This window comes from Tinamus guttatus, unplaced genomic scaffold, assembly GCF_059628265.1.
Source record: "Tinamus guttatus ecotype Peru unplaced genomic scaffold, ASM5962826v1 Tinamus_guttatus_pri_ptg000226l, whole genome shotgun sequence".
Lineage (NCBI taxonomy): Eukaryota > Metazoa > Chordata > Aves > Tinamiformes > Tinamidae > Tinamus > Tinamus guttatus.
This window is the reverse complement of record NW_028288760.1, coordinates 952,363-979,922: the sequence shown is the minus strand read 5'-3', so window position 1 is coordinate 979,922 and position 27,560 is coordinate 952,363. Positions and strand designations below refer to the sequence as shown.

Sequence of the window (27,560 nt, the reverse complement as noted above, 5' to 3'; positions counted from 1 at the left end):
TTTGCCCCCCCGCCCTCCCCTTTCGTTCCTCTTTTTTTTTTTTTTTTTAATATCGTAGCTATCCCTCCTTTTTAACATTTAAGAGGAAACAAGTTTAATATTCATGGCTGTTAATAGAGAAGGCCCATTATGGGCGCTCCATTGTTCTGAGCCCCGCACAATGCTGCTTGTATTTTCATGTGTATATTCCCAAAGTTCCTTCTGAGCGTTTAGTGAGCACTTTAATATTCATGGGTGTTAATAGAGAAGCCCTCAGTATATTGGCATATTGTTGGGAGGTGTACATATTGGTCTGACTTTGAATAGCCACAGTCCTCTTTTCTTTTGCTCTGTTTTGCAGGGTTGATGGGCCAGGAGTAAATGGGCATTTTTCCCCCCCCGTCTCCCCCTTACAGAGAGAACATCTTTATTCCAGTCCCAGACTTTCTGGTTTCCCATTCAGAACCCTCAGAAATAATGTCAGGCAGAAGAAAAGTGGAGCAAATCAATCTTTCATGGTCTTTTTGAGACCAATTTGACATCCATGGACTCTTCTTTTCTTTCACAGCCTACAAGGGGATGGTCAGGATCTGGACAAGGTTGGGGTCTGATGAGGGGAGACATGGGATCATAATGCAGCAAAGAGAGAAAAGAAAAGCAAAACAAGAAAAGATTGCAGGGATGGGGTGATGGAGGAAAAATGAGGGTGAATGACAGTGCAAGAAAGGAGATTAGAGCCCAGCAGCTGCTTTTTGGGGGGTGGGGGCGAGGGGGGAGCTCTCGCCCCTCTTCCAGCCCTTCGCATGAATAGGATTTGAACAGAGCTGAGATTGATTTATAGTTATTGCAGTTGAACATTTATTGCTCTTAAAGAGTGGCGGGGAGAAAAGAGAGAAAAGGGGTTTGAAAAGCTCCTTTCTGTATTAAAGAGGTATCAAATGAAGACTGCTGAGATAATATACAGTGGCCAATGGGAATTTGATTTGCTTTAAAATTTAACTCTTTTGGGGCTGCAGCTGACGGGCGCGCGGGGGAAGGAGCCGGGCCGGGCGCTGCCGCCGCGGGCGCTCGCCGAGCGCGGCCGGACGCGGCGACCGCGGTGCGAGCGCGGGGCCAAGCGGCGCTCCCGGCCCCGGCCCTCTGCCCGAGCGGTTAAAGCTGATATTCGTTTGGTGAACGCTGCAAACAGCCCGGGCTTATCACAAATAGATAAATAGATAAATACATACATACATACATACATAAAATCTCTAGGCAGCTCTGGTGCACCATTTGGGAAAAGCTTAAAAAGCTTAACTGGATAAATTATCATCATCATCATCATTATTGTTATTATCATTATTATTACTTTATTTTTTGAGGGGGTGAGGGGGGAAGTATATGCCAGATGGGATGTGAGACGAGGAAATAACAGGAGCAGGGAAGAGCCCTTCTCAGAGCTGAGTTTTCCTGCTCTAAAACTGCAGGTTTCTCCTCTCTGACACCAGAAACGCGATCGCAGCCGAGTCCCCCCGGGCGCAGAAAGGAGCCCATTGTTCAATAGGGAGAAATACATTTTTAGCGGTGATTGAAAGCTCCCCTCTCGTTTGAACTCTAGAAGAAAGTCCCTGGCAGGGAAGAGCATCCCCCCTCCCTCTGCCCCAACATCTGTTTGGAGCAATCCAGGCTCTAGGGCAGAGCTGGGCTCTGCCCCCTCCCAAAGTCATTAAAAAGATATTAGTAGAGCTGAGAAAAGTCCAGCGCAGCCTCCGGTCCGGGAGGCGCGGGCTGTGTGTGGAGGGGGAGTCATTAAAGGTGATTTCGGATTTGTCGCCGCTAATGCCGGGCAGAGCGACGCGCGCGGTATGAGCTGAAAATCTCCGCGGCTCCGGGCGCCCCGCCGGGCGCCGCCGCTGCCCGGGGTCGCGGTGCCCGGGGCCGGCGCGGCCGGGACGCGCCGACCCCATCGGCGCCCCCGGGCGCCCCCCGCGCGCGGAGCGGAGCCGCCTCAGGTGCTGCGGCCGCATCCCCCGCACCTCGGCGGGCTGCGAATGCCCCGGGAGCCGGGGGAGGAGGCGGCAGGGATCATGGCAGCCCCGCTGCGGCGAGGGGAGCTGGGGCAGGAGGGATCATTGCACCCCTGCGGCTGCCGCAGGAGCCAGGCGCCTCCGAAGTTGCTAAATGTGTCATTTATTAAAGCATTCAGGGGGCTTTTCTTTGGCGTTTGCTTGCAAACTCACAAAGGCCGAGCTGCTGTTTGGGGGTCTTTTCTGATGGAAAAAGGGCTCGGAGACCCCCGGCACAAAAGAAATCCTGGCAGTGCTTTCAATGGCCAGGACTCAATGAGGGGGACCCTGCGCGCAGCGGGCGGGGGCGAGGGGCCGCCCGGTGCTGCCTGAAAGGCAGCCCTGAATGTAATGGGGAGATCTGCGTTTATTTGTTGGGATCACATTTAATTAGCTTAGTACAACCCTTGAAAGACAAAGGGACCTCAATCTGGATCCAATCTGAAGCTCGTTTGGAGAGCGAGGGCTCCTGGAAAAGTCAAAAGAGAGAAAGGAGAAAGAAAGGGAAGGCTGGGAGAGAAAGGGGCTGGGGGCCCAGCCAGGTGACTGGCACGCGTGAAACAAGGGGGCCTTTTGGGCACAAGGCAGGGCTCAAAAGGGACAGAGGAAAATAGCCTCTTCCTCAGGTTTTACCTACTTAAACCTCCTGAAGGGGCTGGAGCTGAAAAGCCTCAATAGAGGCTAAGGAGGCTGCAAAGCAAACAGCAGCGCTGGAGAGGAGGCGCCGGCCCCGCGGGCACCGAGCGCCGTTATGGGAATGCGCCCACATGTTACCTGCGCCGGGGCTGCTCGCGCCGTGCCCAGGGTCCCTCCCTGCGCCCCACGGCCACCGCGTGGGGACGAGGAGCTGCCTGGACGCTCCTGCCCCGGCGTGGGGCACGGGGTCCCCCATGGGGACGTCCCAGCCCCGTCCTGCTGCCCCGCCAGCCCCTCTGCCCCCCACGGCCCATGGGCGAGCGCTGCCTCGTGCACGCGCGGCCCCCCGGGCTGATTGCACCGCGCCAAGCGGGCGCTTTCGGGTGTCATCTGCCTCCAGTTCACTCGGCAGAGGGGTCCGCGGTGCCGAGGAGCGACGCTGCGTGTGCTCCCCGCTGCACTCGTTTTCTCCCTCACACTTTTTTCCTTCTTTCCTATTTTTTTCTTTTTCTCTTTTTCTCTTTCTCGTTTTCTTTTTATTTTTTTGTAGCAGTATTTCCAGGATTATTTTGGCAAGAGGGTCAGGGTGCACAGAAGCCTACAGAGGTGACAGGCCGCCCCGTGCGGCTCAGACGGGCCTCGAAGCGACGCCGCAGCCTCTCCAGAGCCGGGAGACGTGAACGGGCACCCCGGGCTGCTCTTCCGCTGGGGCCGCCCCTCACCGGGTGCACGGGGTTTTCGGAGGGCTCTTTGGGCAGCCCCAACCCCCCGGCAGCTCCCAATCTTTGTTACCCCCAATCTCCGCAAAACCAACAGCGCGACGGCCCCCGCCTGCCGCTGCGGTGACAGCGGAGCTCAACATTCCCTGGGAACGGGCGAGCGCGGGGTCCTGCCGCTCGGGGCAGCCTGCGGGGCCGGCGGCAGCGACGATTCGCACAAAGCGACGGCCCCGTCTAATCCCCGGGCCCGCAGCACCTGCACCCCGGCCCGGCTGGGATTAAAGGGGCGCGAGCGGCCGCTGCGAAGATCAGAGGCTTCTTTCCAGCGGCCTTGAAATAGGATTTCCTCAAGTGATGAGGCCACGGGTGGGGAGATCAGCTGGGGGGGCCGGTACCTGCAGTGCCCCCCGAGCTTCCCCTGAGCTTGTGCAGCCCCAGCAAACGGCTCCCCAGCGCCGTCCGCGACGACCCTGGAGGAAGGGGTAAAACACATGTTTGATGCTTGGTGCAAAACCCCGGAGCCGCTTTCCGCACTGGAGCAGCAAGGTGGGAGCCGGCGAGCGTGAGAAACCAAACCCTGCCCCTGTGCTCCACCGACGGCAGCGAGAATCACAGAGCGACCCACGTTGGGAAGGGGGAGAAGGTGTTTCCATGGGACAAGGAGCGATGTGGGTGAGATGTCCCCAGCGCTCGCGCTGCGCCCAGAGCCTCGAGTTCAACAGCGCCAGCTCGCACGGCCTCCTGCCTCGGGCGGCTTTACTGTAAATACACTGGTACTCTAATGCAATTAAATATTTAGTACGCGGGGAACAAAAAAAAAGTCTCAGGCTGCCTGTCTCTTTCCACAACCATTTCGGCTGGACTCGCAGTGTCCATAATGCAGCGCGTTCTCCAATCATGCAACATTAAGGAAGTCTTTCAGAGTATCTCCAAGCCTGCCCGCTGCTCTCAAAATAGCCCTCGCGCGCGGCGGCGCGCTGGGGAGAACGCCGGGGTCATCGGTGACCCAACGAGATGCTTTAGCAAAGGGACATTCGGGGCTTTTTCGGGTTGCTGCTTGGAGGCTGTTGGTGATAGAGGACCCTGTTGAAGGCAGCGGCGTCTTCGCTGCTGTTTGCAAACCTGGAGACCCCAACGCGCCCCGATCAGGGCCCTGCTCCCCCCAGGACGTGCCCTGCAGCCCTTTGTGGAAAGAAGTTCCTGCCCAAGGACCCAGGGGAGAGGCAACGTGCCCGGAGCCCAGATCTACCTGCGTTTGGGGACGCAGCCTTGTGGGGGGCACTGGGGGATCCCATCCCCTTCCAGCCCATCCGGGCTGGTCACAGGATTTGGGACCATTCCAAGCCCTCGAGCCTCGCAGGGCACCAGGCTGCCGTTTCGCAGGCACCAGCCTAATGACAGGCCAAATTTCAAACGCTTGCAAACTATTTCTTGTGCCGCCCCACCCCCTCGATAAGAGGCTGCATCAGAAAGAGATATTTCCATAATTTATAGTATGGGTATTTCACTGGGGAGCCTCACTAATCTGTACTTACAGATACATTTAAGAAAATGCATCCTCCCACAATCCTGCGCCATTTACGACTATTGGCACAATCTGTAATACTCAGTCTTCAATTAAGGGACACCTTAGGGTTCATTATCACACAATTGCTCCCTGTGAACCATGCCAAATGCCGTTTTGGCACAGAGCTTGGAAGATGAATTAGAAGGAAGTCTTCTCGGTAATGCCCGCTCCCAATTCCCATCAGCAGCCTTTATGCCCTCCTCGAGCCATATTTTCCCCTCTCTCCCTTCTTTCCAAGTGGCTTTTACTATCCCATCTTTCACTGTCTCTCCTGATTCTCTGGAGGTATATTGAGAGATGCTGCATCTCCTTCCCTTCCGGCTCTCAACGCGCCTCCCGCTCCCGGCCGCGCAGATGGGATCTTCTCTCCGCCCTCCCTTCCCCCTGCGCGGACGCGGGGCTGGATGCGGCTGCGCCAAGCGGGAGCTGGAAGCCCCTGTTGGAAAGGAGGGGAGGGCTGAGGGCACCGGAGCCGTCACCAAATTGGACCCGGTTACGGCCCGGAGCAGCACCTGCTCCTCACTCAGCACCCCGGGATTGGATCCAGCCGCCCCCCTGGAGCTCGCGCCCATCGCGGCCCCCGTAATGGAGCGTCGGGCCCGGTGCAACTCGCAGAGGAGCAACAAGTTGTGGGCAGGAAAACCAGGGCCTGGAGTCCCCGCAAACGCTGCAGTGCTCCCCGTGCCGGCCCCGCTGCGGAGAGTTCCCTTTTATTAAAGATAATCGTTGTGGCCCCTGCAGCTGCAGTCACGGCACCTTCCTCGGGAAATCCCCGTGCCAGGGGCATCCCGACGTGACACCCATGGAATCTCACCGGAATGAGGGCTCCGGCCGACGCAGCAGAGTCACCCCGAAGCGGCGACCGGGACCTCGGAGCAGCGCGAGCAACGGAGCCACCAGAGCGCAGATACTCGGCCCACAAGACACCTTGTGGAAATTTTATTATATAGAGTGTAAAATGCAACTGTCAGTCAAATAAAAAGAACACTTTTTTTTTTTTTTAAAACACCATGCTCAACATTATCCAATTGCGCTTCTTTATAGTTAGACATTTCAAGCATAAGGAAAAATAAGGAAAGAACCCAAGAACAGTAACTTCAGTACATTTCAAAACGGAATGTCCCGCAGGTCAATTAAAAATGCAAGAAAAAATAGCTTCAATTCCGTTTTTCCTTTAAAAATACACTGTTATCTGTACAAGAAACACTACAGTAAACATTGGAAATCATATTATCCCTTTTATTAAATCAAAATTATTTAGCGCATACTGTGGTTAATACTAGATTCATTTATCTCTCTAGGTAATTTGACAAATATTAGATAAGAAAATATTTAAAAGAAATGTAAAAGCAAAAAACACCTTGGAATTAAAAAATAGTTACTAGCTTTTATATGGTTTTATGTTCCACAGTGTTTGTTAAAGGTACTAATAGCAGATTCATTTTAATATTAAAAATAACAGTATTTATATTTCTGAGAGCATAGAGGAAGGTTTTTTTGTTTTTTTGTTTTTTTTTTTTAAACAAGCTTGGAGGTCTTAGATACATAAATGCAACTAGCAATGGAGACATGAAAAAATGTATTGCTAAAAAAATTAACACGTTTTTATATTACCCCTTTAGAACTCTAGAAATTATACAAACCCTACAAAATGCCCCCCCATAACTTGCCTGACAGCAAAACAGTAATTGTCTCAATACAGAATTCACATAATTAATTACAATACATATTATAGTTCAGTTTTTAAAAAATGCAATAAAATCAAAGACAGCCAAGGTACAAGAAATTAGAAGTAAAACATTTAATGAATTTACATATTTAAGAATATTTAAATACTGTTTAATTTTTTTTTTCTTTTTAGGATTTGTTACATACCACCTAAGACTTCCAAGCCACTCTTTCTGTTGCAACAGAAAAGATTGAAAATTAAAAAGGAAAAAAAAAACACACAAAAAAACACATGTTGAAATGTCACAGCTCTGGGGTGCGTTTTGGTGCCTGCAAATTCTCTGGCTTCTCTCCAAAAGGAATCCCGGAGTTTTTACAAATTTGGAAACAAAATTACCAGCATGTCCATGAGTTTAGTACATTACTAATTGTTCCTGATTCTTAGAAAAGTTCAGTATAGATTATCCTACAACTAGTGTTTCACAAACAAACAGAAAAGTCTTCATCAAAATGTTGCAAATCTAGAAACCTCTGTTACAAAAAGGTTTTCTTCCACAATGATTCCAAGAAAAAAAATTGCCGCAAGGACCTTGTTCTACTGCTCCTAGAGAGGGAAAGAGCAAAGGGAGAAGTTACTGGTGGCAGCGGACCCCAAAGCCGCCCCGTTCCCGCTCCCGCTCCCGTTCCCGCTCCCGTTCCCGGCGCTGCTGGGGAGGTCCCCGCGCGGGCGCTCGCTCCCGCCGCCCCGTCCGGCCGCTCGGGACGTTATTGGCCGCGGTCTCCCTGTTCCCGAGGCTCCGGTTCCGCCGCAGGGCTGCGGAGCGGCCGTTCACGGGTCCCGGCAGCTTCCAGCCCCCGGAGCGCCGCGGGAGAGCGGGACGCGGCGGCCGCTGGAGCGCGCGGGTTTGCGCTCCGGTTTCTTGCAGATACTAACGATTATCATCGCGCAGTAAAGCCCTGCTCCAGGAGCGGGAAAAACCCCACACGGCCACTGAAAAGCCGGGAAAATGACTTCAGGGCTTAAGTGATAGGTGAGATCTGACTCAACAGCTGGTTAATCCGATTTTTTTTTTTCCCCTGAGTAATCTTCCCCTCCCTAGCAGGGCCCGGCATTGCCAGGCAAACACCCAGCTCCCAGTTAGTGCAGAGCTTCCAAGGGAAAAGGCAAGGTCTGCACACACGGGCCAGCGCTGCATGGCCCTTTTCAGCAGCTCCACACTACCCTGACAGCATAGGTGCATGATTTTCCTTAAAATCTCCCAGAAGGCACAAAACAGCCTTGCATACAAAGTCCCCAGGAAGAGGGGAAGTAAAAATAACAGGGATGATTAAAAAAACCCAGACGGGCCATGTGGGGAATGATACAACCCACTGACACAACAGGCAGCAGCAGCAAACAAGTTTTCACTTCTTTGATTCCTTCCTTAGCCACAAATATCCCTTGGCCCCAATGCACAAGCCCAAAGTGGAGTCTCCACCCCAGCAGGGCAAGACCCTTGTAGCCAGATCCCACAGGGAAAGAGCGACGGGATGCAGTGGAATAAAAATACCGACCTGGCTGTGGGCCTGAGCCTGCCCTAGTGTCTGCCCGTAGTAGGCAGCCTGCTGTCTGTAATACTCTGCCCAAGCCATCGTGTAGTCCGGCTGGGAACTCGCCTGAGAAGCAGCACTGGCAGCATGACCTGGAGGAAAAGGGAAAAGGGAGGAATGAGCAACTCAGTAAGGCAAAGCCCGGCCTCAGGATCTCCTTTTGCAAAGCTTTGCGAATAGCAGCCCCCTTCCAACACCGCAGACACCTGGAAGAGCGGGAGCAGCTCTCTGCTGTTTGGATACCACAGGAGAGGTTTTCTAAGCTGCCTTGCGAGTCTCAAACCAAGGGCACGAGAGCGTCCCTGCTCCATCCTCGGCCCGAGGGCTCCGGCAGCGCCGCGGCAAAGGCTCATCCAGAGGCCGGCACCAGGCGCCTTCGAGCGGAGCGGGAAGAGACGGTCCCACGCGTCTCCACGGAGCTTCCCTGCCCTGGGAACAGCCTCAGCTTTGGGGTTGCTGCCGGCGCTGGTTCTCACTACGCGCGGACGTTTCCCCCGGGCAGCCCCACTGCTGCCGTGGACACCGGGCTGCAGCTCAAGGGGAGCTTCCAGCTGGAGCCCTGCGTGCACCGTCACCAAGAGCAGGGGAGCAAAGGGCGGTCGGAAACTTAGGATGGCAGAGGATGGAGAGCCGAGTCCTTGGGTTAGAGTTAACTCTGTTTGTAACAAGGGTCGATTCACCTCCAGTGACCCTGATTCACTCACTCTGTTTTTTGTAATACTCCTCCCATGCTTTGCTGTAATCGGGATGGCTGTTCTGCTGCTGGCTCTGTTGGCCTGTGCAAAGATGACAACAAGGGGCACGTCAGGAGCAGGCAACAGTTTCCAGCTGGCGACATCTTTCCACTAGACAGCCCTGGCTCCAGCTTCACTGCCCAGACTCTGCCCTTCAGCTTCCACCTCTCCACGGCGTTGGGCACCTCAGATGGGGAAGGCTGAGGGAAAGGCCAGGATCCCAACTTCACCTCCGCTCTGCCCTGAGAAAGGGCAGGAAGCCACACGACCCCGGCACGGGGACCTGCTCGGGAGCTGCTGGGTTTGCACCTCATGTCTAGCACAGGGACAAGGGGTTCGGGTCGCTGATGGGGCTTCAACCCCGCTGCGGTTTTAGCGGCAGAGCCACCGAGGAGCTGCCCTGGTTGGGGTCACTGAGGGGAGCTCCCTGCCCTCGCTGCAGGGCACTGCCCTGGGCACAACGCGCGGGGTCAAAGGCGCCCGCCTGAGCGCAGAGCTCCCGGCCGACCCTCCGCAGATGCCACCGTCCTCCTCCGTCCTCCTCCGTGCAGGAAGAGCTGCCAAGCTCTCCAAGCAGCTCCAGGTTCTCAGCGCTGCCCGCGCAGGCTCCTTTCGGGGAGGCTCCCGTTAAACATCCCCAGCCCCGTGCAGGGAAAGCGCTGCCAGCGCCGGTGCTCCAAGCCCGGCTGCAGCAGAGACGCCCTCAGCTGCCACCACCAGCCGGACACACGTCCCCTGCGCAGGCCCGGGCGCCCCGCAGCGCAGGGCTGCTCCCTGCAGCACCCTCGTTCTGTCTCAGCTCAGCTGCAGGGGACAGGCCCCCAGGCGGGCGCAGCAGCGGGGAGCCCTCGGCCAGACATGCAGCAAGCAGCCCCCAAGCCCCCCGAAACGGCAACGGGGCGATTAGAAAAGCCCCGAGAAAGGCGAGCAGCAAAGGCCGGACACAAGCCGTGACACGTGTGGAGGGCAGGAAGCCCTGCAGGGAGCTCCACGCGCACCGGGGCCGAGGAGGGCTCCAGCCTGGGGGAAGGGGCTGCACGAAACGCTGCCGTGGGGGAAGTGGGTGGAGGGAACAGGGCAGCCGTGTCCTGTCCAGGGGCATAAAAGCGGGTTAAAAGACTTGACCAACGCTGCAAGTCAGGACCTTTTCTGGCAGAGGTCAAGGCTGCCTCGACTGTCCACCTGCTAATGCCAACAAAGGACCCCCTTCAATGCCTTTTCTTCGAGGAGAATTACAGTCCGTGGCAGGCTGAAAAGACACGCAGCTAAATGCACCGCACGGCAAAACGGTTCCCCGGCCAGTTAATTTATTTAAGATGAGGGAAGTAATTAAAATCTAAATACATGTGTAGGGGTGGGGGTCTGCCCCTCCTCCCACCCGGAGGGCACTGTCGAGCGCGTCCCTAGGAATTGTGTTTGGAGAGGGACACGGGCGGCGCTTGGACAGGGCTAGCAAAGCCATGGGAAAAAAAAAGCAGGCTGCAGCACTCGCTTTGGAACAGGCAGGAAAGGGAACCTTCACAAGAGTGTTTTCAAAAAGTGTAAAAACAGGTATTTACCTAGTTTCTTATAATAATCCTCCCACGCCTTGGTGAACTCCACCTGGCCTGACTGGGTACCATTGTGATCTGCAGCAGGAGAAAGCAGTGAAGTCTGCTTAAAGCACAGCATTATGGTGTGTGTCCTCTCTCCTTACCAAGACTGCCTTCAGAGAGTGCCTGGCTACAAACAGGAACACGGAGGAACCTGAGTGCACATGCGACTGCAGAGCCAGCATTTGCCACCAGGTTCAACAGCAGAAATAAGACATCTGCCCCCAAACCACGGCCCGGGCTACTAACTCCACATAGGGGAAGGAATACCGTGAGGCTTCACAGAACTTGGGAGCGCCCAGAAACCTGATGAATTAAGTGCAAAGCAGTTATTTTAATTTCTGAGCACATGAGTTGCACTATCAGCACCAGGTGATTTTTATGTGCCCAGTGCCAGGAGGCAACTGGGACACACTGCATAAGGGGGGTTTCCCCAGGGGCTGGTGGGCAGGGTACGAGGAGGTTCGGGAGAGGTGAGGAAGAGGAGGACAAGCTATTCGGGTGAGTGGCAAAGACATCTCTCAAGGTAAATAGCAAAGCACATTTCACAAGCTTGTATTCAACACAGGCTTTATATGAGGACAAATAATACAGTGTACAACGGCAGAGGGGTGGCAGCTGGCTGGACAGGAGGATCATTTTCATTCTAGAAATGCTACATTTTTTTCCCTGCTGCACCGACTGCTCTCCTTGTGCAGGAAAACGCCTGCTTCCCAAGGCCTAGGAAAGGCCAGTGCTCTTGGGTGTACACAGGGAAGAATCTGAATAATAATTCTCCTGTAAAACTAGCTAATGGGAAATACTCTTCACTCCTCTACAAAAATTGCAAGTCTGCTGTATTGCTAAACCAAATATAGCACTTAAAAGCACCTGTCATTACAACTCTTTAATTTAAATCCCCTTTGTTGTGCTAGGATTTAGTTTTCACAAGATCAGACTATGAAATGAACTTACTACCTGAAAAACTGGGATAGAAAAATGTGTTTTGGACACAATTACCTTTTCTGTCACAAGAACTTTGAGCTTACCAAGCAGACTGGGCATCTGCTTTGTTTTGGCAAACCCTTGCTCTGACTGTTCAAATCTCAGACAGGATGATGATGTCCTATTCGTGTTCCTAAGACCTGTAACTTCAATTATCTGGAAATGGGGAATTCCCCATTCCACGCTGAATTTTACTAAACAGGGTTTTGGGAGGGAATGAACCTCCAAACCCTGAGACTGACAGTCAGCCCGACTCAGTGCCAGCAGCCTGAAGGGGAAGCCCCAGCATCAGGGGTGATCTGGGTTCAGCTTTTGAACCCATAACATGTGTGCACTGCTACTTCTTTATTTATCTGAAAGCCAGTTATCCTGTTGGCTTCATTCCCAGTGGTTAGCACGATGCACGCTGATCAGTTTTCATCAACTCCCAAAAGGAGATAAGGGGACACTATTAGAGTTGGTGAGAACAAATCTGGATAAGAGCCAAAGCTATCCCCTTCTCCATTTTCTGCCCCTACTTCTCAGTCTTTCCATCAGACTGGGAGCTGAACAATGAGAAGAACTCATAAGGGACATCTATAGAGCAGCAAGAATTGATAAGGTCAAGAGCAGAGAGATGGGCAGAAATCAGCACCACACATGCTGCGTTGGGTTGGCAAGTGCTTGCCTGGAAAACCCTGGAGGGAGAGAGCCTGAGGCAGGAAGGATTTTGTTATGAGAGAGGACTGACTGAAAGGGCCAAGTTTCTACACAAAGAGAGCAGACACAAGCAGGGAGGTGCACAAAAAGGGTTACAGTTTTCAGCGGACTCGGGCTTATTCTCAACTCATACCAGAGCACATTTGTATCCACCTCCTTCGCTCAGGAGCTGCTTCTGCTCTTTCCACAGAGTTGGGCTCAGGGAAGCACCCGTGTTTTGTGGGCACGAAGCAAGAGGGCAGGCAGAGAACACCAACCCTGCTCAAACAGGGCTTGAACACTTACTTGGGACTTGCTGTCCAGGCTGCTGCCACGTCTGGTAGGTACTGCCCCAACCCTGCGTCATGAACGCCTGAGGACCACTACAGAGGACAAAAAGACATACTGAAGTAGACAATAAAATACGTAACGGGCCACATGAACCAAGTCAGCCAGAGAAATGAATTACTACTTGTAGTCAGAAGTTGCTGACAAACGGGTGGACACAGAAACAACGTGGAACACTGTAGGTGGGAATGCCAGCTGGGCTGAGCTTCGTCTTCTGGAAGCCAAATGAGGACACACCGTACTCAGCAGCACTCCATGTGCTGTTCAGACTTCTTGCCATGCTCGCCCTGCACTAGCAGCAGGAATTTTGGAGACACCAGCTCCTACTTCTCCTACAATTTAGGAGCTAAAATCCTTCCTGAAGACAAGCTTAAAAACTTCTGAGAACTCAGTCATAAAGCTCCACTTGTACCCCTCCACAGCCCTTCTCCAAGTGTTCTTAGCTCCCAGTATTTCCCCACAGTCATTCCAAAGAGATGGAAGAACTTACTTTTGATGAGGTGTGGCAGGTGCTTGGCTGAACGGACTTTGACCAAATCCTCCAGGTCCTCCCATGCTGGTACCCTGCCATGAAACCCAAAAACATTTAAAGTCTGCTCTAAGCCTAGGGCAGGAGCAGCTAATACGAGCAATAAGAAAGGGAAGAAGAAAGCCTGGGATACGTTCCAATAAATCCCAGCTGGAGGAGACCGATGCTCCAAGCATAGAGTTCTCAGGACTCTCAGCACACTCAGCTTCAGAAGCAACTTTGGCCAGCCCACAAAAGAGTTAATGAAACTATGACACAGTTGAAGCTTTGCTCCAAACAGCTTGGATCCTGGGTTTGGTATCAAGCTTTCTCTTCTCAAGTATTTCAGTATACAAGCTGCTTTTCAGTTCTACCATGCCTCAGCTCAGTGTTTTCCCCACCACCTTTTACTCAAGTCTCCCCCTTCAGCAGTACTCCATCCTGATATTATTAAGCTTCAATACCACAGCAGTGCATTAAGTGGAAAACAAAGTCATCCAGGATTTACTGGAGCAAGGAGTTGAGTGTTACTTTCAGAATGATGGTGCAAAGATTGTACCATTCTCAAGCAGCAACATCACTTCTCTTCAAAATCTCATTTGACAGCCTTCTCATACCTTATTAAAGCTTTTCTTCTCCCTCATACAGCTGCGCTACACTTGATTATGTCAGCAAACAGTCTGATGCTTATGGGAGCAGAGCAAAGACTGATCTCATGGCTGCTAGAGGGCCAAAGTTCAGAACGGCTGCTAAGAGGCAAATGGTATTGAATGTAAATAATGTAAGCACGTGTTTTCTGTGCCATGCCTTAAGTCCAGGCCTACACATAGCTACGAGCAAGAGTGCCAGTTCTGAAGGAGACAAACATCATCAGAGAGTAAACTTACACCAACTTTCTCATCTATGAGATGTCTAGCGAGCTCAATCTGTTGGGGAATTCCTCTGATTGTGAATATTCGTACACCAGGGTCTGTGTTTGGAGGTGGGTTTCTCTGGAGCTCCACGTGGGCTCCTGACTGTTGATTTATGCTCTTGATGTTCTCACCACCTGAAGGAAAGAAAACCAAGACATAAGAAGGGATGTTCAGCATCTCTTTCCATAAAGCAAAAATAACAAAGGTTCTCATAATGTGAGTAGAGTTCAGACACCTGCTGCTTAAAGAATGTGGATATAACCCCCTTGTGTGCACATTACTAAGCTCCTGACAAGATGCATGATGGCCGAGATACACTTTGGGATAAATTAGAAGATAAATTAGACCGTGCTGACTGAAATCCCACCAGCTCCAGAGCTTCTGAACACCTATTCATATTTCTCAAGAAAAGAGAGTCATCTTCAATTGAAAAAAATGAAAAGTGTTTTTTTTTTTCTGCCATAAGACTTGTTTCTGTTGCTAGACCTTTCACTCAGAAAGCCACCAGACAAATATCTTATAGCATAAAACAAAGCTTAAGCTTTCCCTAAACCAACCGATTGTGCAGTATCTTGTTCCCTTAAGAAAACCTCAGCTTACACCATTTCCTAGTCACAATGCAGCATAAGCAGCCCTACATGCAACTGGAGCAGTGCTGGATTCTGCTGTCTTAGAGTATTTCAGAATTAGCTGTCCATGCAGTGAACATATCTGACCACTCTGCAAGCTGGATCTACTGGAGCACAGGAACACTTCAACTAGGATGCTGCAGGGCTGGCCATAGTGGATGGGATTTCCTGAAAACCTGTTAGGTCTCAGTATCTTAATGAAATTTGCTTAACAAAAGCTTCAGCCAACGTTACAATGGTTCAATTCTTCTTCTGGAATCTCACACAACTTACAGATCGGCTCCACTCAACTGGAGAAATTACAGGGTGTGGGGAAAGAAGGGGTTTTTACATCTTTTAAAACACAAACCTGGATGAAACCAATACCCAAAAAGAAATACTGCGAGCCGGAAAGAGAGTAAAGGAGACTAACCAAAGATTTGTTTTAATTAAAGGGGTATCCAAACATAATCTCATCAATTTTGCTCACATTTCCAGCTCTATACATGCCACACAACTTCAAAACAAACTGTGGATGCTGTAGACACTTGCTCATTTCATTGTAAAGGACTCATGACCTTTTTAACATTTTAAAGCGCTTTTAGGGAGGGGAGATGGAAAAGTTGCCCAAGGGCAATTAACTCTTTCTGGATGAATTTTAGAAGATGCATTTAACAAAGAATAACCATGTCACATCTCCAGGCAGACAACAGGGCTTGTACTGTGTAGCCAAGAGACAAGTCACTCATTTTCAGTAACGCATGGGAACGCGGTAAGATGCGATTTTCTAAACCAAGAAGTTTCATCGCATTTATGTCAGATGCAGATTTCTATCAAGCCCTTCTTTTACCAGCTAGGGGGAGATCCGAGTAGACTGCCACTGCCACTTTATCAGATTATGGAAAACTGATAACCCAGCACTGTTTCAGCCACTTTGCAACCTGCAGGAACGGACCTTCCTCGCCGCGTGACAAACACGGGTTGCTCCGAGGCCTGCACGCATCCTCCTCCTCTACCAGGAATCTGCTTTTTCTTCTTTTGCTCCTGCCTGCAGATGCCAGAGCGCTCCCTCCCGTGCAGGGTGCCCGGAGCGTGCAAACGAAGCGGCGCAGCCCGGAAGGAGTTCACCTTCCCTCCCGAGGAGGTGACCCGCTCGGCACATGGGGACTGTCTACAGACGCATTCAGCAGCCCGCTCCATTCTTCTACCTGATGGGGGGCAGAAGACATCCAAGTGTGGCCCCCCAGCTGGACGTGAAATCGTAAAGCAATTAATCAAACCTGCTAAAAGGCAGCGCTGACAAGAGCCGGGCCGGCCACGTTATCTGTCAATATTGCTGTATTTATCATGGAAATCCGGCGGGGGCCCAGAGAGGCTGCGGGCAGTTTCCAAGCACCACCAGAGAAAGCCCTTGACGTGTATGGCTCTTGTCTCCACCCTTCCTCGGAGGCCTTGAGAAAAGAAAAGCTGCACCTAACCACCCTCTAGAGGAAGCAGCTACAGGCACAACTTCCAGGGAGATGGGGGCTCCTCATCGGCTCCTAAGGGCTGACACCTGGCAATTGGGAAAGAGATGCTCACAAGAGATGTGGATCTCCTCTAGTGTGTGCTGGAAAGCTGCAGCTGGGACAAGCTTCTCCCTCTCCTCCTTTCTCCTGCTGCTGGAGTGGTGACAAGGAGCAGGCAGCATGGCAGCAGTTACCTAGTCACAACCACTGCTCTGTGCCAGGGTGCCCGAGACGCCCATGGCTTGGGTGATAAACAGGGAAAACAAATCCATCTCACAGGGAAAATCTCCATCTCACAGGGAAAACAAATGAACATTTGGAAACTGCTCGGAAACTAAAGGGTGAGGGTGTTGGTGACTTAAAAAGTTAATATCCCCTCGCACCTATACTGTCTCGGGGCAGTATTAGAGAAGCAGAGAGGAATCAGGCATCAACGTCATGCACTAATGTTTGGAAAGTGCAGTACTTGCCACCCAGCAGGCAATGCCACAGCCACCTCTCACTTGACAAAAATGAGCACTGCAACACACTAAGAGCACAGGCACTGCAAGAACAGTGATTGCAAGGTGACATTACAGGGCTACGAGCATTCAAATCACCATACAACTAGCAATTAGCCCCTCCAGAGAGCTTCTGATCCTGCTGGATAAAAATGCCTCTTCTGATGCTGTGGAAGCAAAGGTAAAAAGCCCCCCTCCACCCCCTCAAGGAGTCTGTGCCAGGCCTCATGCTCAAATGAGGGGCCATCCAGCTCCGCTACCTGCATTTATCTTCTCAGCGCATGGGGCTCGCTGTAGTCACAAATGCTCCACCTCAGTGCACTGCTGAACAACAAGTGACCTTTTCTGATCCTTTATTAAGCATGACTAATGGATATAGTAATAAAGTTTCATTATAATTTGATTTTTTCCATACACATAACTCTCACCTGTAGGCTTACAATTTGCCCAACTGGTCTGTTCACTGAGATCAAGCACAATCTCTTTTGCGCAACTGGGAGAGCAGCTTTGTTGTTGTTGTTTATAAACACGAGAAAATTTTCAGGCTTGTGAACAGATTTCGGCAAAAGCAACAACTCAAACTGACTGCAGACACTCCTGACTCCTCCTTCCCAGGCTCCTTTCCACCTCATCCACCCAGGCAGCAGTTTGGGACATCACGAGGGTCCAGTGACAGGGAAGAGAACAAGCGAGACGCAGCAGGGTTGTGCAGCAGGGGGAAAAGGCTATAACATGCTCTGTTGCAAGCTTATTCCTGCCCAACAGGATGGCAGGAAACTAAATGTCACTGAAACATGGCACAATGCCCTCGAGTCTCTGCCTCCCCTACCATTGTAGCTAATATGTTCCTATTCTGTTCAGCTCACCTTTGCTGACACTAAAAGCCAACTGTGACTACTTAAATACTAGTTTGAGCATATGCCATTCTTCCTGAAACAGGCAGACAGAAAAATAAAATACAGCTTCTTGGATACGGCAGTGTATTAACTTGGAAACACGGCAACAGTTCAGACTCTCCAATTCCTGCCTCTAACACAAGAGCTGCCCTTCCCTGATGTGTAGCTCATGCTCTGTGACAAATCAGGGCTGATGCTGAGCCCTTGGGTTCAACACTGTCCTGGGCATGTGCTAGCTCCTGAGAGAAAGGTCAGAAATTTCCTTGTCCATCTTCCTGGCAGGACTCAACGGCTACGGGAGCAAAGGGGCCTCCACGGCAGGGAGCAAAAGGTCTGAGCAAGAAGTGCACAAGGCAGGCAGAGGTACCAGCCTGTGTCACAGCAGGCTCAGACTCGTGCAGCTCTCACCACTTCATTTTATTCACCAGACACCTCTGTTACGTAGCTGCCGCTATCTACAGTTATTGCCACAATCGAGACCTTCTATTTTATCACACAGCAGCCACACAAATCCAGCACTACGCAATGACTGTTCTGCTTGCCCCGATAAACTGCCCTTTAAACCAATTCCTTATAAAAAGGATTCCCAAACAACCAGGCCTTTTCTCAAGCAGCTCCTTGTTATAACAAGTTTACTTGACAGCTCTGCATGAACAGTTTTCCTTATTGTGAAGGAGGGCTGGTGAGTACAATTATGAGGAGAGAGAACACCACAAAGCAAACAAATCACAACTCTTTTGAGCTTATTCCTACGCTGCATTCACTGGCCACTAAATACCTGCACTTATGGAAAAGCCCAAAGCCCCACTGCCAGGCAGCAAGGATGTGACCATGCCAAGAGAAAAAGGTTGCAAGCTGTGACACTTAGTGTCACTGGGACCCACCTTTGCCTATAACAAGACCACACTTATCAGCTGGCACCGTGTAGGTTATTTCCTGCATGCCCCCAGGGGTTCCAACGCTCCAGTCCCCACGGCCACGACCTCTTCCCCGAGTGACAGCCAAGCTTCCAAAGCCATCTCGTTCCTTGGAAGACAAGAAAATTGTATAAGTGTTTTTTTTTCCTGGTTCCAAAGTACATTAAAAACAGCAACAAAAAAAAAAAGAGCAAAGTAAGTTAAATTGTATTATAATCAATGGCACTAAATAAGAATATTCTTGGATGGCTCCACATCCCAGATTTTGATGCAGTTTAAAGAAATGCTATTAACGTAGGTTACAGCTGCCTTCCTGACTCAGGAAGATATTTATATTTTCTAAATGCGTGCCTTGATATCTGCTCAAATAAACCTATGAACAAGCATCAGCTACTAAAAGTACTTTTAGTTTGTGATGGGGCTTTCCTTAGAACAACCAATAGATCTTGGCACTAGAATACAGAAGTTATCTTCCAAATCTTTTCAAGTGACGTTCTTCAAAAAAACTGCTGGGACTGCGTAGTTGAAATACACATTTTCCAAAAGTTTTGAAGGAAACTTTTAAGTTCAAAGACACTAAAAGGGCACAGCTATTTTGGATCTGATTTCCGCAAAAGCAAAGGTCAAAGACTGATAGAGGCCACTGTGAAAGGCTTGGAAATTTAAGTGGATGATTAAAAGATTTATATAATCAAGTATTAGAAACAGATCTCAGGGCAAAAAGAACTACCAAGACTACCTTTCATGAACAAATTATGCAGTGGTGGCAGGGAGGCAGTGTTTGAGATCTGTTATTTAATGCTCTGCTGCTCTGAGCATTACTCAGCCAGGTCAAGCACAGTCTCATGCTGGACTCTGTGCCACAAGGTCCCCATTTTCAAAAAGCTCAAACCAACTCATCACGGAGGAAAACAAGGAGCTACAATGACACCTTATGCTACTGCCTGAGGAGAGCTTCCACAGCTCAACCAGATCAGATTAAAAAGCAAAGCCAGCAGTTTTGTCATGGGCAGAGACATGTGTGGCCTGCCAGAGGGAAGATTTAACACCACTATTCTTCTTTAGATGGCAGCGTCCATCCACACGGACACAGCACAGACCCTACATTCTCATCTAAGTGTATGGGAGCCTCCAGAACCCACCTGTGCCGTGAGGATAAGCTCGTTGATGATGTGTGCTGCATGTTGACACCTATCAGGAAGACCCATGACCTGTGCGACTCTTTCAGGACTAATCCCGTCATCTGTGAAGAGAGGCAGCAAAGACTAAATTAAAATGAGAAAACACCCACCCACCAGCAAAAGCTTCCTCCTCGCACCACCACCGCTAGCGGCATTTTCACGTAACGTCTCCACCCCGACACCTCTCTTCCCTCCACCTTCAGCCCCTCTTCCATCTACTGGAAGACTACAAAACCCAAAACCGCATTTGCAGTAGGGGCAGCATTCAAAAAAGCAACACTTTCAAGTGTCAAAAAGCTATAAAAGAGATGGATAAAATCTTAAGAGGACAAAGGCAGCTTTGATAGGTGATCAGACAGCCAAGGACCCAGAGAAAGTTACTTAGAATTAATCAACTCCTGATCCCCAAAGGCTTTAATGTCCTGAAGAAATCTTTAAATATATATTTTTAAAATAACCCAGTTTCTTTTTCTTTTTTTTTAAAAATGATTTTTTTATTCATTCAGTTACCAGTCAAGACATTACTGTTGTGACATCTAATGTTTGCAAATGAGGTGTAAATAATCTTACTCTCTGAAAAAAAACAGAGAGTGCACAAGGAAGCAGCATGTCATATTTAAACAGTGTTTAGAAAGAGACACAATGCACCTTTAAATTAAGAAAGCCTAATTGCTGTAACCTCAGGACAGATTTGCTTTACCAACCCCACGTTGGAACACTGGTCAGAAAGTAACAGCTTTCCATCCTCACACAAACCTGGTTTAAATTGAATCCTAACTCCAGCATCATTTTGAATCTTTTTGATCATTTCTCCATTTCTTCCTATCACAATTCCAACAGCAAACCTGGGCACAGAGACCTGATGGGAAAGGCAAAGCAGAATGAAAGCTCAGAGAACTAAACCGAATTACTCTGATTTTACAAGGAGATGCACTTCGCTATGAGGACAGGCCACATCCCTTCAGAAAAACAAACCCATGGTCACAAATTCCTTTCCCCACGGAATGAACTCTGCCCTACCAGAACGCTGCTTCCAAAAGACAATTTAAAAAGTGCCAGCCAGGAGTCTGTAAGAACTCCTCTTCTTTACGGCCAGATTCTTCTGGCAACAGAACACAACGCATTTAAAAATAAGCATATAGGTTACACGTGAAATTTGAAGACTTCCCCCCAGCCCACAGGGAGGTTAGCACCGTAACTCATGAAGAAGACATACCTCTATGCTGCCTCCTCCCATTCTAGAACTGAAATCATTGCGTACGCCTCGGAAGTCTGCCTGATCTTTCTCTCGGATGATCTCCAGTACCATTTCCCTTGCTTGCTACATGGGGAAAGAAGTTACAGTTAGCTTAAAATTATTCTGCTTGCCATCCCAGTTCATGGCCTCAGTAATAGCTAATGGTTAGCTTTCAGGCAGAACAACCTGCTAGCTTAATGCAAATAGTCTGATTTGGATTTTTTTAAACCACAAGCAGTGGAGACCTGTTCTTGACAGCATCTTTCATGTCTGATAAAGTCTGCCAAGTGAGCGAGGTAGCAGTTTCCTGGGTGCAATTTATTTCAGCCTTTCAAAAAAGATGGACCTTTCACCCTTTAAAAATATGATTATCATTCTTTCCAAGGAAGGAAATGGAAGGCCCTTTTCTCCTGGATAGATAGATAGATAGTCCTGAAACCAGCACTATGGTAGAAGCTGCAGCAGCACAGCAGAGAATGTGCCCACTAAGAGGCAAAGAGCATGAACCAAGAAGGCAGGTGGGCAGTAGTGAGCTTGGGGACACTCAGAAAGGTAATCCCAAGTCTGCAGCAATCCAAAAAGATATTTTGAGACAAACTATTACTCTCCCTACCTCCTTGCAGCTCTCAAGGCCTTTCACAAGTTTGCTTGCAGCCCAGCGAGTAAAAGTGTACCCTGGATATATGTCATCAGCAGCCACCATTTAAAAAACAAGAAAAAGGCCCACGTGTTGAAACCCAAGTCTCGGTTTCTGTATATCACCAGTCAAGCTTTTGACACTTCTGTGCTTTTGACAGGTTTGAGGGACACTGGTGAATTTGACTCCCTTCACATTTTATGTTTTTCGTGCTTTCTTGGTATTTATTACAGAAGTAAACAACTCAAAGCTTCAAAGGTGCCAAGACAAAAATAAGGGCAATGGAGAGTTCACAGCAATTTAAGATAGTTAAGAAACACTGTTACAGCACCCAGAGAATCCCACCAGAACCAAGGATTCATTGAGTGAGTTGAAATTAGAAAAGTGCCTCTGAAATCTTCTAGCCCACAATGCCTCCATGACTGATGGACATGGTACATGGCATGGAAGAGGTGGTGACAGCAAATCTTGCAAGGCAGAAGAAACTGCCTCCTGGAAGGTAGCAGCACCTGGAACACGATTTGGCTAAAAGTAGCAAGATTGCCATTAAACTTCTTTTTACACATTTGTATGTTTGCAATGATATGTGTAAGATTTTTGAAAGTTATTGCTCAAACCTAAAGCCCTGTTCCATTACGTGGTTTGAACACACCACCCACACAGACCATGCCTAAGCAGCACCCACCGTTCCAGCAATTTGTGATTAAGGAGATCCTACGAAACAGAACTGTTTTTCTTGGAACCAGGAAAGATAAACTAGGTTTAAGTACTTCACAAGACATGAAAGACACTTGCATCGAAGTGGAAGACACTACCACTTAAGATTAATTCTTAAATTTAAGTACTTCCATCACACTGAAGCCTTGTGGTCTCTAGTTGATCATGGGTTTCTGCTTCAAAACAAGAACCACAGGCATAGATAGAACCCTGACACAGTGGGACTGCAGCACCAAGATTAATCAAACCCCTTGGTTTCAGGAGTTGTTACAGGCTTTATGTTTTTAATTACCTGTGTCAATTGGCTGTCTGAGATAAACCTTCCACAAAACTTTCTTAGACACAGTTAAGTTAGTCACTAAGAACTCATTTGCTTATGTAACATTGCTACAACTTTTGCTTTACAAAGTGGAAAGGATTTCAAAGATACTGTCCTCAACATCCCCCTTCTCAACTTTTCCCCTATGCACGTCTAAAGCCTATTTGAAGTGAGAACTAGGTTAGGCTGTAGACAAACCAGCACTTGCTAGTGTCTGTTTAAACTTGCTCTAAATACTCAGACTGTAAATGCACAGAACAAGAAACAGCAGGGATTGCAGCATTTGCAGTTGGATTTTGCTCCATTAGATGCTCACTAATATGCTAGTGCTTAAACTACTCAGTTCTCAGGGGCAGCAGCTTACTTTTATTACATACCTGTACTTTAAATGCATCTCCAGTAATGCGGAGGGGCTTATCTGCTCCAGTAGGCAATGGACCATCTTGGATCATAATCATTTTCACACCCGTTCGCTCCTGAAGAAAGAGCACAGAGCACTTTGCTAAGCAGAGTCCCTAAAGCTAGGGACTATGTTTTGGTTACTGAACATTACAGAGGTCAAAGGAGGAAGCTTACAGAAGCTCTTAGCTCTTCCTGGGTACTCAGAAACAGTCCTAAAGCACAAAGGACTGCCACAGTGTGCTACTCCTGAAGACCTGGATAACTCATTCTCTTGTAAGAACAGATCCCCTCCACCTCAGCAAGGGATTTTTCAGCCTTTTCCAGAATCAGTAGCTGTCTGCATGTAACACGAATTGCTTGACCAGCCTTGAAATCATTGGATGATAGAGGCCTAATCAGGGTATGTTAGAAACTACATTTTTGGCCTACGTTCATTTCTGAAAACCTTTACTCTCCAAAAAATAAAAACAAAACAAGATGGAAGAATAAAGAATTTCTAGGACCACAGATTTATATATAACAAGATATTTTTGATTAGAAAGGAGAAAGATGGGAAAAGGAGGAAGACAAACACCAGCCTTATTATAGATTAGTAATGAGGAGAAACACAACATTCTACAGTAGCGCGGCTGGCATTAAAAACTACTGCAGCAGCAGCATACAGACAGCCTTTTCTTGGCTACAAGGATCACCTCCTGAACAGCCCACACCAAATTTTATCTAAAGCACACAAGTTTCTTTCACAGTTCTGGCAAAACTCCACTACATGTGTAGCTGAGGCCAAACTGATTTCTTTTGTAGCACAAGATTGGGTTTGAGTCCAGCTCTCCGAAGGCAGAAGAACAGTCCCTGCTGTAGAAGGTTAGAGCATTTAAGGCTCTCCGATTCAGCACGCTCTTGATCTAGAGAAGCTGCAGTAGGGGAGAGAGCCCTAAAGTAAATGCATCTTGCGCACCTGCAACTGTTTTATTGTTTCACCTCCTTTGCCGATGACTAGACCCACTTTGGATGCCGGGATCAAAATCTCCTGAATCGTACTGTTGCCATCAACATCGTTGTGAAAGCCAGGTCCATTCCGACAGCGATCTACAATCTGCCCCAGTAGCCGTTTTGCTTGTCTTGGAAAAGAATCGAGGGAAACAACCATTAGACAACATTGTTCCACGTGACGAAGGGACTAGGAACCACTGGAATGTGAAGCGATTGGGGAGAGAAGTGAAGAGATGAAGGAAACCACAGTTAGCACAATGTTATTTTGACCCTTTGGTGTACAATCTCCCCTAACATGATTATTTATAAGCAGTTGGATTTTTGAAAGGGGAAGACAGAAGGAGGAGCAGCAGCATGCTCTGCTATCTTTGCAAGTTAAGGACACAGTTGCGCTATAGCAACTGGGGTGCATGTTGTGAACGAAGACCCTCCAAATTCCAATTAAAAACCACATGCCATCTCCAAGCTCATCTCCTCCTTAGTCCAGCCTAAACAGACACTGCTCTGATCCTAACACAGCATGGTGCTTCAGCACTCCCTGAGCAGTCAGACTAGTGCCTTGCTCCTCTTTGCCTGCTCCCACTGGAACACTGTTCCAACAGCCCTGGCCCCAAGCAGCAGCTGCTGGAGCTACATTGGAAAGCGAGGCAAGGATATTGCAGCAGCAACCAGAGAAACACTGGGTTCTCCTACTCCTGGTAGGACAGGCAGATGAAGAAGCATTTGTGAGATTAAAGACACCTTCAGAATCTCTTACATGTCACAGAGAGCTAACAGTGGCTTCCCTTCATCTTGGGAACTGCTAGCACCAACATATCCCTTTCCACCCCCTTCTCCCATAGCCCTTCAAGGGTTCAGCCTAAGGCAGTGCCTTCTCCTCTCCCTACTTCATATTAAGCCATATCTGCCACTCTAGGAGGGCTGTCTTCTCTCTAGAGTCTCAAGGAAATAGCAGCAACTGCTTCCTTACGAGCAGGCATTCACAGCTCGAGGTGATCATCTCAGGCTGCAGAGATCAGAGCACCACTTTCCTCTCGACTTGCTCATAAAACAAGGCAAAAGGAGGAAATTCTGCAAGTTCACTTCAAATATTCTGAAAGAATCTTAAGAGATTTTATTCATCTACCTTTACATTTCCCATAACTTTTTATTCAATAATATAAAGTCTACAACATTTAATACATGCCATACTTCAGGTTAGAAGTGGTTGTTTGGAAATTAACCTGTTATTTTGCCAGTAGATAGATCTAATGGAAACACCCCTCACTTAAAAACCTTCCCAAAGCAGTCTGATGTCTAGACTGGTTTCCTTACTTCATTCTACATTTTTCCAAGCAGCCTGACAAAGTAGTTCAAACAACCAAGCGCAGAATTTTAATACAGAAGCAAATTAAGTTTTACATAATTCCACGTCCTCAGCAGCCTTCCTTATTCTGCTTCATAAACCAAGTGGTCCCTGCCCTCCTCCCCCACCTTGTTTTTGTTTTTTTCTTTCTTTTTTCTTTTAAGGCAGATGTAGGCATGACTACATATAACCACATATTTCAAAACCATGAAGTCTAAAAAGAAACCATAACTCTCCCCCATTATCCCCCAAATGCATCTCATCAGGCAACCCAGCTTTTTAATATTTTGCTCTTGTTCTGAAACATCTTTTGCTAAAAGGAGGAAAAAGCACTTCAATACCAGCAAGAACACATTGCTTGCCCTATAATGTGAGCTTGCCAATTATATTTATTCTGGCTCACTGCTTGCAGTATTATGGTAGAGTAAGGAGATTTAAGTACCCTTAGATCTCTTAGGAATGGAGGAATGATGAGCGTCTTCTCTTTAGAGAGACGGTCTTTGTGCCCATGTATTTTCACTATCAAATGCAACTCAAAGATTTCCAGATGGATTTTAAAAAACCCACCTACCCAAAGGCTGGGGAGAGAAAGAGCAGCTCCATATGTTAAGTGTGTTCCTGTAAGCCTGAGGATCCTGGATCCAGTTCCAGCAGGAGGTCCTCAACTGGTTTGTGAGAGTCTCAAACTCAGCTCCTGGGAAGGGGGAGGGAGGAAACACTGTCCCTAAAGTTTCTATAGGCCTAAAGAGTAGAAACCCCTGCCGGCTGGCCGTGTGTCTCTACCATGCAGGCTCAGAATTCAAGACTTTGGTTCAGTCCTTGCTGGCAGAAATGCAGAAGCCAGCACACCCACGGGCCTCATGCTGCTCTGCAACACCACCACCAGCTCCAGACTGCTCTGGAGTGGCACCAACAGGCTTTGGAGGCCTCATGCAGCCCTTCTTCAGCTGGAAGGATGGTCAGCTCAGTAGAAGGGAGGCAAAGGGGAGAAGTGCCCTTCAACAACTTATCTCAGTATCCTGGAAAGCTGCAGTTAGAAAACTGCATCCTGGGTGCCCTAAGAGCAACCTTGCCCTGCAGAGGGAACTCCAGGGAATTTCTAAAGAGGGTTCAAACTGCAACTGGAAAAATAGCCTTAGAGGTGCAGAGTTTAAAGGATCAGACCAAGAGGTTCTATGCTCCAGAGACCCTCGAGTTTCTCTAGGCCAACATTTGCTGGTGTGGCTAACCAAGTAGCACCACTGACAGAGCACAGCATTAGGGAGGAGAGAGAGAAGGAGAAGGGAGAAAAATGAAATCCCAACTCACTCGATGCTCTCTGGCGTCCCGGTGAGCACACAGGGTCTCTCAGGCATCCCACCACTATCTACAAAAGAAACAAGATGACAACGGGTCAGATACTTCCCATTTCTTAGCACTTAAACTCTTTCTGTCATCACGCAGGTAGGGAAATGCTTGCTCCTCTGACACAGACTAGACAGTTTATTCATACACAGTATGACTGCAAAACACGGCTAACGTAGAAAACAAACTGCTGCCTGAAAACATGGAGTGGTGTGACACAATCCGAGTCCAAGCCTTCATGCAGCCTTCTAGGCCACACTTCATTACAGCTATGTCCCAGAAACAAATGTGAGTAGCATTTATCTGCTGGGAACTCAGAAACATATCCTTTCCAAAGGATTAAATCTTGCTCTTACAGCATCTTCAAGATGACTTCAAGTTGTTTTGTTTTTTTTTAGTATTTCATGGGACTACACTTCCCCAGGTGTTTTTTTCCCTTGTAAATTCATACTCCTGGCAAATATATAAAATTTTAAAATAGCAGCTGCTTCAGGAACTGTTAGGTACCAATGAAAATGCTCATTTTGTGCATAGCACATGTTAAAAAAATAATATTAAATGATTTTTCATAATAAATAATATTTATTATAGTGCTAATAAATTAATAAATCTTCCCCAACACAACCAGGCTGCAGCACTAGCACAGAGCATTGGATGGTCCCACCTCCTCAATGCTGCTTTGGACGCTGCTCCCTCCCAAAATGCTGACCAGACTCATCGAAAACAAATCACAAGAGCTGAACAAAGAGGTGCTGCCAGGAAAAAACTAAATAACTGCAATTCTTGCTCTGTGAGCAATACAGAGCGACCATTCACGCTGTACCCATCTGTTGGTTAACGATGGTTCATTGTTTCACTGTCAGAACCACCTGACACACCTGTTCTGGGGCTGGCCTCTGCACTAGCATAGGGAACAGCCCTCGCATGCAGGTTTGCCTGGCAGAGTGTTTGTTAATGGTGATAACACATCAAGAGCCTTGCAAGGCACCTGGTGTGA

General features: G+C 48.7%; 1 protein-coding gene across 7 annotated transcripts in view; it reads right to left on the bottom strand.

The window, feature by feature from the left end:
- Positions 1–5,854: 5,854 nt before the first annotated feature.
- FUBP3 (far upstream element binding protein 3) overlaps positions 5,855–27,560 on the bottom strand; it is a 37,209-nt gene continuing 15,503 nt past the window's right edge. For 2 of the 7 annotated variants that reach the window (XM_088525269.1, XM_088525270.1), the window contains 14 exons: positions 26,528–26,585; positions 23,840–24,002; positions 22,860–22,958; positions 20,789–20,893; positions 20,329–20,431; positions 19,534–19,634; positions 18,359–18,500; positions 13,936–14,096; positions 13,031–13,104; positions 12,499–12,575; positions 10,498–10,566; positions 8,909–8,980; positions 8,169–8,296; positions 5,855–7,218 (listed from right to left, as the gene is read on the bottom strand). In XM_088525269.1, the coding sequence (XP_088381395.1) occupies positions 7,210–7,218; positions 8,169–8,296; positions 8,909–8,980; positions 10,498–10,566; positions 12,499–12,575; positions 13,031–13,104; positions 13,936–14,096; positions 18,359–18,500; positions 19,534–19,634; positions 20,329–20,431; positions 20,789–20,893; positions 22,860–22,958; positions 23,840–24,002; positions 26,528–26,585 (1,361 nt within the window). In that variant the 3' untranslated portion in view covers positions 5,855–7,209. The remainder of the gene's footprint in view (positions 7,219–8,168; positions 8,297–8,908; positions 8,981–10,497; positions 10,567–12,498; positions 12,576–13,030; positions 13,105–13,935; positions 14,097–18,358; positions 18,501–19,533; positions 19,635–20,328; positions 20,432–20,788; positions 20,894–22,859; positions 22,959–23,839; positions 24,003–26,527; positions 26,586–27,560) is intronic. The other 5 variants (XM_088525271.1, XM_088525273.1, XM_088525272.1 and 2 more) reach the window with 4 other exon arrangements.